At 45.6% G+C, this 11312-nt stretch overlaps 1 protein-coding gene across 1 annotated transcript; it reads right to left on the bottom strand.

Moving 5' to 3' along the window:
* Positions 1–1844: 1844 nt before the first annotated feature.
* Positions 1845–2792, bottom strand: LOC123368576 (olfactory receptor 52E4-like). The gene has a single exon (XM_045013505.1). It carries the CDS (start codon positions 2790–2792, stop codon positions 1845–1847), a length of 948 nt encoding a protein of 315 aa, XP_044869440.1.
* Between the last annotated feature and the right edge of the window lie 8520 nt (positions 2793–11312).

The raw sequence follows: 11312 nt of genomic DNA, 5'->3' as shown, positions 1-11312 counted from the left end.
CTAGTGAGGATCCAAAGTGCCAAGGACGGCAGACACCTGTTGATAGAAACACACCCACTCTGGGTCTGCATTCGGGGGGTAGACATTGGGCAGATTCAACGTCAGCCCCTCCAAACAGGTCTGGAGGTGCAGCAGGCAACCTGGTATGACCTCTTCAACTCCCAGCATCTCAGGCTGTAGATCGGGGGAGAACAGGATGGTCACCCCAGCCAAATGATACCCAATCCCCCCACTCCAGCTGCCAACTAGTGTTGGTGGCTGGATCCATGTGGGTTTTATGCAGGCAAACCACAAACTAAACTGGGTGACAAAGGAAGGAGAGCACCTGGCAACTGTGGAGATCCACCCTAGAGCGTCTGGTGTTCAATGTTGAAAAGATGGTTGGTTTCATTCTGAGGGCTGAGGAGGATCCTCATGGGCAGGAGGATCCCCAGCTGGCCTTGCAACAATTGCTGACTAACCTGAAAGGCTTGTCACAGAAGTTGTGTGCTCAGAGGTAGACCAAGATGCCCTACCTCCTGACACCCCTCCACTCCTCCAAAACAGCCCTCATGGCTACGAGAACAAGATGGAAGTCTCTCCAGCGCTGGTGAGGAAGCTTCATCTTACCCTTGAAACAACAGGTGTCCACCAGAAAATGGTGAAGCTCATCCCACAGCACAGTGGATATGGGGTAATGGACCCATGATGATGCTCTGACTGGGCCCCTTTTATGACCCTGTGGCCTATGGAGATGGGCAAAGAGAGAGAAGACCACCGTTGCCATGACTGTACCGATGGCATTGTGCAACCCATCTCTATCTCCAGAAAGCGAAAGGGAGGTGGAGGGAAGAGAGCAGCTCCTAAAGCGTCAGGAAGTGGAGACAAAAAACCACCCCCTGAGGTTCTCCCAAGGACAGGGGAAATGAGACAACCTCTGGGTGGCAGCGGTATGGAATATGGAGAGGACAAAAATGAGTAGGGCTTCACTCTCCCCTCCCCCCACAGATCCTGACTCTGCTCTGTGCCTGTGGCTAAGGCTCAGGACAGCCTGAGCTGAAGGCTTCTTCTGCTTCTCCAGACAGGGTGATCTAGGCTCTTCCCCTCCCCTGGCGACTCTTTCTGGGGATGGAGATTGAACTCCTGCCAGCTGAAGCGGAGGCAGCCTAGGCTCAGGGCTTCTGCCCCCTTCTGCCGAGCTGCTCCAGATTCCGTTCATTCCCTCTGAAGCACCTGGTACTGGGCACTCTCAGAAGACAGGCTACTGGGCTACATGGACCATTGGTTTTACCCAGTATGGCCATTCTGATCCTCTTAGTTAGACCCCAGATGTATCTGCCTCCTGCTATATCACATTATACCCCACTCCCCTCCCAAAGCTGAGATAGGTCCCAAGAGTCCTGATGGGGTCCCTCTCTCTGCACAGAGTTAGTAACAAAGTAAGAATAAACATTAAAATGTTAACACAAACCAGTGTCCCTTAAGTGACTTGCCACAAGATGTGAGAACACATTTAGAGATGACTGGGTCGCAGCTGACATGGGGTGAGGAAGACAGGAGCAAGTGACAGGGGCAGGGCCTTGGGGACAAGACACACAGCAGGGTCAAGGCTTGACAGAAGAGATGGGGCAAGATTGCAATTTCAGGGATCCAACTACCAGCAGTTAGAAAGGTGGCAACCCAGTGTATTGTACATAGACTGATTACCCAGTTCATCACATTGACACAGCACAGTCAGGACAGGGAAGGGTTCAGTGTCTCTCTGTCTGTCCAGTAAGTGATTCAGGGAAGAGGCCCCAACACCATGTCACCAGCCAGCTCTGCACAGAGCTCAATCTGAGAGCCAAAGCACAAGGAGAAAACATTTAGGTCTCTTTATGAGTAAGGAGCTGGAGCAGCCTGCCCCGGATCTGTTTGGTCCTCACCCCATAAATGATGGGGTGGAGCACGGGGGGCACCACCAGGTACAAAGTCGCAATGAGAACACGTAAATGCAGTGGCACATTGAGACCAAACCGCTGCGTGAGGGAGGAGAAGAAATCTGGGATGTACAAAGCTAAGGTGGCACAAAGATGAGAGATGCAAGTCCCAAAAGTTTTGAGCCGGGCATCCTTCGTGGGGAGGCGGAAGATGGCCCGAAGGATTAGAGTATAGGACACGGCGATAAAAAACACGTCAATTCCGATCACAGAGCATATATCAAAAAGGCCATAGTAACTACTGATGCTGATGTCAGCGCAGGCCAGCTTCACCACAGCCATATGTCGACAATAGCAGTGGGGGATGATATTGGTTCTACAATACGGCCATCGGCTTGCCAGGAAGGGGTAGGGTAATGCGAGTATGCCATTGCGTAACACCACAGCCAGGCCTATCTTGGCCACAACAGAGTTTGTCAGGATTGTGGAATATCTCAGAGGATTGCAGATGGCCACATAGCGATCAAAAGCCATGGCCACAAGGATTCCAGACTCCATCTCTGAGAAGCTGTGAAGGAAGTACATCTGGGTGAAGCAGGCACTGAAACTGATCTCCCTGGAATTGAACCAGAAGATGCTCAGCATTTTGGGCACGGTGGATGTGGACATGACCAGGTCGGTGACAGCCAGCATGCAGAGGAAATAGAACATCGGCCCATGGAGGCTTGGCTCCCTCTTCACGATGAACAGGATGGTGAAGTTCCCCAAGATGGCTATGGCGTACATAGCACAGAAAGGAATGGAGATCCAGACATGGGCTGCCTCAAGACCAGGAATGCCTAGCAGGATGAAGGTGGAGGGGTTGGTGAAGTCAGTTGTGTTGGAATCTGACATGGAGTAGGGGAGAAGTTGTCCAACTCTGATGCATAAGGGTTTCTCCTGCATGTACAGTATGTTCCCCTGACTTTCTGTGTGTTCTCAGGGTCTCGGGTGATGGTCGCAGTAGAAATGCCTGAATGGAGAGACAAGACTAATATGAGACATGACATGCATTAGTGGAGACTGTTCTCATGGGAGAAGGAGTTTAATCACTCTTCACACACTAAAAAATTACATTTTCATAATTCAGAGACAATAACTGTGGACAACAACCCTAGTAAATCCAATTCCGTATTTTGTGGTGCTCCCTGTGTTAATAATTCCTACATATAGTGGTGGGTGAATCTTAAGAGGCACCAGCAGGAGACACAAGTGTGGATATTGGTTATCCTTATTGCAATGAGATCCAAGATACGGAGTCAATTCTGTAGGAAGTTTTCCCATTCATCTGGTTGCTTGAAATCTGACAGTGGAAAAAAAAAAGTTTTGGGGAGATGTGCTGTGAAAAATATCCCAATTAGAACATACCTCATGGAAAAGACCCGTGCACCATTGATAGCAGCTCAAGAGAAACACCTGCACATTTGCAGCAGTGGAAAAAACAAAACAATGTTCAGATCACTAAGATATGGGATGGAGATATGCGCTCAGTTTTGGTCACCGAGTTTCTATTAAGGATATAGCACATATAAAAGGGATTTCTAAGACAGGGTCTGAGAATGGGGGAGGCTGCCATATGCAGACATGTAGAAAAGTCGGGGACTTTTTAGTTTACACAAGAGACAAAGGGAGCATATGATATAGGAGAGGAAAATAACTGAATTACATTCAAATGGCCAGTTTCCAACCTGTACTATCTGTAGACACTTAGAAATTCAAGAGGACTAGTTCCGCAAAGCTGAGGAAAATTGTCAGCAAAACTGATTGGGAGGAAAAAATTAGGCAGAAAAATATGAATGAATATTGGTAATTTTTGATAACATTTTCTTAGAGTGACCTCAGAAATTGTATGCAAAAAATAGGAAAAATGGAAAATAGATAGCTAAAAATGGAAATCAGAAGTTATGAAAGTTGATAAGGGACCTTAAGTCATCTGGGTAAACTCCATGTTTGGCAGGGCTCTGAATCACAAAAAGGAGGTTATTAAGTATATTAACAATAAGAGAAATCCTAGAAAAGTTTTATGTCAATTCCTGTGTTAAATGTAAAGTATTAAAAATAAAGGGAAAGGGTTTTTTTTATAAAAGAATTGACAAACTTAAGAAACAATGGAAAAGCTGGTATGGGATTAGTGCAAAAAAAGTCTAGAAAGATAAATTATCCAAGTAACCAACAAGGTTTATGCAAAGCAGGTCTTGTCAAATAAACCTGATTTCATCCTTTTATAAGTGTACATATTGGTTGATCAAGGGAAGCACGCAGATGCAGCTCACCTTGATTTCTCAGAGGAATTTGATTTTGTAGGGGAAAATATTGAGTTAAAAAAAATTAACACCCTAAAATATCAGTAGGGAGCATGTAAAATGGACTGGAAACTGGCTAACTCATGGATCTCAGAAAGCTAAAGTCAATAGGTCTTTATCACAGAATGGGGGTTTGAAGTGGGTTTCTGCAGGGATCAGTACTAAGCCCAATGTTATTCAACATTTTCATCTATGATCTGGAAGGAAATAGAAAATTACTAAAGATAACATTTGCGGATGACCAAAGGTTGGCAGAGTGGATGAGTGGATACAAGGAGGAGCCCAGGGCAGACATACCGAGTGATATGGAGCATTGGTAAGAGGGGTCCATGCAAATAAACTGTTTTAATACAGTGAAATGCAAAATTATCCTCTCAGAACAGGGAACGCAGGCAGGACCCACACACTTCAGCACTGTATTATGGAACGCAAGGACACTGCAAAGGATTTAGGGGGCATTTTAGAGAACCAGCTCTTTGTGAGCTCCCAGTGTGATGCTGTAGCATAAAGGGGTGATGTGATCCTCAGATGGATAAACAGGGGAGTGGTGAGCTGGAGCAGGAGAAGGATTTTACCTCTGCACATGCGATTGGTGAAACAAACTGAATCCAGTTCTGGGGCCCACATTTGAAAAAAGATGTTGAAAGAGGGGGCAGAAAAGGGCCACAAAAGAGCCACTTGGAGAGGGGGCAGAAAAGAGACATAAAAATGATTGGTGGATAGAGAAAAAGCTGGGCCTTTAGACTTGAAGGTGTGTATCTCTTTAACTTATCAAATGGTTGCTCAAGCGGAGACTTTCATGGGGAGAAAACCATGGGTAATAACAGGCTCTGTAATCTACCAGACAAAGGCTGAGCGAGACCGAAGGGCTGGAAGTTAAAGCCAGGCAAATTCCAGCTAGAAATTAGGGCCAAATATTTAGCTCTGAGGGTGATTAACCACTGGGACACACTGAGAAGGGACATGTTGGATTTTCCAATTAAGATCTGCTTGAAGGGTTGTTTACACTTAAAATGCTACAGCGTTACTGCCATAGCGCTTCAATATAGACACTACTTACACAGGTGGAAGGGTTCTCCCCTCAGCACAGGTAATCCCCGAGAGGTGGTAGCTAGATCAATGGAAGAATTCATCTCATGCTGTCTACACCAGGGCACAGATTATCCAACAAGTTCTTGGAATTTATTGGAAACAATTTTTTGTTCCAGAAGCTGGAGAAACCTACTAGGAGAGAGGCTGTTCTAGACTTGATTTTGACAAAGAAGGAGGAACTAGTTGAGAATTTGAAAGTGAAAGGCAGTTCGGGGGAAAGTGATCATGAAATGATAGAGTTCATGATTCTAAGGAATGGTAGGAGGGAGAACAGCAAAATAAAGACAATAGATTTCAAGAAGGCAGATTTTAGCAAATGCATGAAGTTGGTAGGCAAGATCTCATGTGTAGCAAGGCTAAGGGGAAAATAATAGAAGACAGCTGGCAGTTTTTCAGAGACATTATTAAGGGCACAAGAGCAAACTATCCCCCTGCGTAGAAAAGATAGGATGTATGGAAAGAGACCACAATGACTTAACCAGGAGATCTTGAATGATCTAAAAATAAAAAAAAGGACAGAGCTGAATTGTTTTCTGAAAGTTTCAGGCATAACAGTTCAGCCAACTTCTCGAATGAACTTAGGAGAATGTATGTGTTATCAATGTTGAAAAATTGTTCTAGTGAGGAGCCCTAGCACCTCTAATCTTTCCAGCAGATAAAAGTCAGGTAACAGCCCCTTTCCCTCTGCCCCACTAACAGACATAGATCTGAAATGGAAGAGGAGAGGCTGAGAGGGTCTGTGCATTAGCACACAGCTGGCTCCTGATGTCTCTACTCAGTTGTTGCTCCAAGAGGAGTTTTGCCTCACTGGGGCCTGAGCGAAGTACAGGCCATGGTCTCAGAATTTGCCCTTGTATTGCACATCTACTAACATCTTTCATCCTGAGGGATTCACTGTGTCACTGAAATGCACCACTTTGGGGGTGGAGTCCATCAGGCAGGATGAGCAGGGTGCACACAAAAGAATGACATTTTGACCAGTGATTCTTTGGCAAATTCGTCAATTATGGCAAGTGCCCTGGGATGCGTCATGGTTGTGCAGAGCAGAAAGGAGACTTACTCTCCGTCCCTCCACACCCACATTGCACTGGGTTTGTCGAGCTAGTGAGCTCATCAGAAAGAGATGGGTACCTGTGAGTTCTGAGATGGAAGTGTCTTCTCTGGGAATCCCCTTCAGGTATCGATGACTGACACCTCACTCAACTCAGCATCTTCAGCATCATCCCATGCCGAGAGCCAACACAGGGGTGTGCACAGTTTATAATATAGCTCTGTGTAATCCCCGTAGGGTTCGCTCAGCCTCTAAAGGAGAAGAGAGCATCTGAATGTAAACAGGCTGTAGACAAGCCTGTCTCCGCTTCTGTGCTAATTATCCAGCTTTAGGAGTAAACAGTAATTAAGGAGCCTTCCCAAAGGGAGATGAGAACTCCTGGGCTCTATGCTGAGTCACAGAGGAATTGGCTGTTTTGCGTATTTTTGTATATTTATAAAATACAGTTGATTAGAAAGAAAATAAGAGACAATGCCTGGATCTCCACAGGCTCTGGTACCCTGTAAATGCTCAGGATGGATGGATAGATAAGAGCAGACAGATATGGAGAAACATGGCTGAGGGGAGACATGAGCACTTTCTAAGGCCATATGGGGCTGTCACTATGGGATCAGAGATCAATACATCTCAGTATCATCATATTGTGGAGCACCCTTCATTGAAGGATTTTCAAAACAGAACAGACTTAGGCTATGTCCACACTCGCAGATGTAACAATCCAGGAGTGAACCCCGCCTCAGAGAGCGCTGCAGGGATCGCGCTGCTGTGCGTTCACACTGTCAGCTGCTGGTGCAATGGCATGGCCACACTTGCAGCACTTGCAGCGGCATTCGGAGTGGTGCACTCTGGGCAGGTATCCCACAGATCACCTCTTCCCCTTCAGCCGCCGAGGTTTGTGGGAAGTGGGCAGAGGGTGATGAGGCAACCTGGGTCCCGTCCCAATGCCCTGTCGTGCATCGGTTCACTCCACAGCACTCCTTTCCCTTCCATCTGCATTTGGCGCCATCTTTCAGCAGTTTTTGTACTGCACGCTCTGTCCACCTTTTCGGTCTGCAGGAGTGGATCCCAAACTGTTGATGAGCATGCTGATGGGTTTCACTAACACGTCACGAATGGCAGTCCAGCTACTCCTTAAACAGCAAAGTGAGGATGAGAAGTCATAGAATCATAGAATATCAGGGTTGGAAGGGACCTCAGGAGGTCATCTAGTCCAACCCCCTGCTCAAAGCAGAACCAATCCCCAACTAAATCATCCCAGCCAGGCCTTTGTCAAGCCTGAACTTAAATATCTCTAAGGAAGGAGATTCCACTACCTCTACCTCCCTAGGTAACCCTTTCCAGTGCTTTACCACCCTCCTAGTGAAAAAGTTTTTTCTTAATATCCAACATAAACCTCCCTCACTGCAACCTGAGACCATTACTCCTTGTTCTGTCATCTGGTACCACTGAGAACAGTCTAGAACCATCCTCTTTGGAACCCCCCTTCAGGTAGTTGAAAGCAACTAACAATTCCCCCCTCACTCTTCTTTTGTGCAGACTAAACGATCCCAGTTCCCTCAGCCTGTCCTCATAAGTCATGTGCTCCGGCCCCCTAATCATTTTTGTTGCCCTCTGCTGGACTCTTTCCTATTTTTTCCACATCCTTCTTGCAGTGTGGGGCCCAAAGCTGGACACTACTCCAGATGAGGCCTCCTCAATGCCGAATAGAGGGGAATGATCATGTCCCTCAGTCTGCTAGCAAAACCCCTACTTATAAAGTCTAAAATGCCGTTAGCCTTCTTAGCAACAAGGGCACACTATTGACTCATATCCAGCTTCTCATCCACTGTAACCCCTAGGTCCTTTTCTGCAAAACTGCTGCCTAGCCCTTTGGTCCTTAGTCTGTAGCAGTGCATGGGATTCTTACATCCTAAGTGCAGGAAGTGCACTTCCCTTTTTCAACTTCATCACATTACTTTTGGCCCAATCCTCTAATTTGTCTAGGTCCTTCTGTATCCTATCCCTACCCTCCAGCGTATCTACCTCTCCCCGCAGCTTAGTGCCATCTGCAAACTTGCTGAGAGTGCAGTCCACGCCATCCTCCAGATCATTAATGAAGATGAACAAAATTGGCCCCAGGACTGACCCTTGGGGCACTCAGCTTGAAACCGGCGGTCAACTAGACATGGAGCCATTGATCACTACCCGTTGAGCCCAACGATCTAGCCAGCTTTCTATCCACCTTATAGTCCATTCATCCAGCCCATACTTCTTTAACTTGCTGGCAAGAATACTGTGGGAGTCTGTATCAAAAGCTTTGCTAAAGTCAAGGAATAACACATCCACTGCTTTCCCCTCATCCACAGACCCAGTTATCTCCTCATAGAAGGCAATTAGGTTAGTCAGGCATGACTTGCCCTTGGTGAATCCATGCTGACTGTTCCTGATCACTTTCCTCTCCTCTAAGTGCTTCAGAATTGATTCCTTGAGGACCTGCTCCATGATTTTTCCAGGGACTGAGGTGAGTCTGACTGGCCTGTAGTTCCCTGGATCCTCCTTCTTCCCTTTTTTAAAGATGGGCCCTACATTAGCCTTTTTCCAGTCATCCGGGACCTCCCCCGTTTGCCATGAGTTTTCCAAGATAATGGCCACAGGCAGGCTCCTTGTCACGCTTCAGTAGCTCCCATCCCATCCCTGGAGCAGAGGGAGCCCAGCTCGTAGGGGGATGGAGATTCTGATGGGATGTAGCCCCAGAGTGAAGCCTGGAAGCTGTTGGAACCATTGTGCTGCCTAACTATTCATCTAGGCTGGCCTCTCCCCGGCTCTGCTGGTGACACACTTCCAGCCCCTCCAGGTCCTGTTATTACCCAATGTGGCAGCTGGGGAAACTACACCCCCAAGTTACCTGATTTCTTAACCTATGGCATTCATGGCCCAACAACAGAGGCCACAGAGAATTTCCCAACTCCCTAGGCTTGCACTTCTACTGAAGTATAAACCTAGAATTATACTGTCTTGCCTTGCATAAGGATCCTTTTGGTGAAAGCTCATTAAACAATCTGCTCCCCCCTCGATGTAGGGAAGATATTCACCAGCCTTTGTTCACAAAGCTAAGATTCCCTAACAGTTCACTCAAAAACACACTGGTTAAGATAAAGCATAAAACATGTTTATTAACTAGAGACGGATAGATATTAAGTGATTATAAGTGACAGCAAACAGATCAAATCAGGTTACCTATTAACTGAAACAAAATCTGAATCTAAGTCTTGCACAAACTAGATTGCATTTGAATCAGCAATATCTCATCTTGATGATACAAGCACGCTTACGGATTCCTGAGGCACAGGCTGCATCTGCTTTACAGAATAGATGTTCCTCCCCCATTCAAAGTTCTTTGTCATAAGAACATAAGAACATAAGAAAGGCCGTACCGGGTCAGACCAAAGGTCCATCTAGCCCAGTATCTGTCTACCGACAGTGGCCAATGCCAGGTGCCCCTGAGGGAGTGAACCTAACAGGCAATGATCAAGTGATCTCTCTCCTGCCATCCATCTCCATCCTCTGACGAACAGAGGCTAGGGACACCATTCTTACCCATCCTGGCTAATAGCCATTTATGGACTTAGCCACCATGAATTTATCCAGTCCCCTTTTAAACATTGTTATAGTCCTAGCCTTCACAACCTCCTCAGGTAAGGAGTTCCACAAGTTGACTGTGCGCTGCGTGAAGAAGAACTTCCTTTTATTTGTTTTAAACCTGCTGCCTATTAATTTCATTTGGTGACCCCTAGTTCTTGTATTATGGGAATAAGTAAATAACTTTTCCTTATCCACTTTCTCAACATCACTCATGATTTTATATACCTCTATCATGTCCCCCCTTAGTCTTCTCTTTTCCAAACTGAAGAGTCCTAGCCTCTTTAATCTTTCCTCATATGGGACCCTCTCTAAACCCCTAATCATTTTAGTTGCTCTTTTCTGAACCTTTTCTAGTGCTAGAATATCTTTTTTGAGGTGAGGAGACCACATCTGTACACAGTATTCGAGATGTGGGCGTACCATGGATTTATATAATGGCAATAATATATTCTCAGTCTTATTCTCTATACCCTTTTTAATGATTCCTAACATCCTGTTTGCTTTTTTGACCGCCTCTGCACACTGCGTGGACATCTTCAGAGAACTATCCACGATAACTCCAAGATCTTTTTCCTGACTCGTTGTAGCTAAATTAGCCCCCATCATGTTGTATGTATAGTTGGGGTTATTTTTTCCAATGTGCATTACTTTACATTTATCCACATTAAATTTCATTTGCCATTTTGTTGCCCAATCACTTAGTTTTGTGAGATCTTTTTGAAGTTCTTCACAATCTGCTTTGGTCTTAACTATCTTGAGTAGTTTAGTATCATCGGCAAACTTTGCCACCTCACTGTTTACCCCTTCCTCCAGATCATTTATGAATAAATTGAATAGGATTCGTCCTAGGACTGACCCTTGGGGAACACCACTAGTTACCCCTCTCCATTCTGAGAATTTACCATTAATTCCTACCCTTTGTTCCCTGTCCATTAACCAGTTCTCAATCCATGAAAGGACCTTCTCTTTTATCCCATGACAGCTTAATTTACATAAGAGCCTTTGGTGAGGGACCTTGTCAAAGGCTTTCTGGAAATCTAAGTACACTATGTCCACCGGATCCCCCTTGTCCACATGTTTGTTGACCCCTTCAAAGAACTCTAATAGATTAGTAAGACACGATTTCCCTTTACAGAAACCATGTTGACTATTGCTCAAGAGTTTATGTTTTTCTATGTGTCTGACAATTTTATTCTTTACTATTGTTTCAACTAATTTGCCCGGTACCGACGTTAGACTTACCGGTCTGTAATTGCCGGAATCACCCCTAGAGCCCTTTTTAAATATTGGCGTTACATTAGCTAACTT

This window comes from Mauremys mutica, chromosome 1 (genome assembly GCF_020497125.1).
Source record: "Mauremys mutica isolate MM-2020 ecotype Southern chromosome 1, ASM2049712v1, whole genome shotgun sequence".
NCBI lineage: Eukaryota > Metazoa > Chordata > Testudines > Geoemydidae > Mauremys > Mauremys mutica.
This window is presented reverse-complemented; position numbering and strand designations above follow the sequence as displayed.

Bases quoted from the DNA above. Each gene is read 5' to 3' on its own strand.
- LOC123368576 (XM_045013505.1), bottom strand. From the start codon at position 2,792: ATGTCAGATTCCAACACAACTGACTTCACCAACCCCTCCACCTTCATC.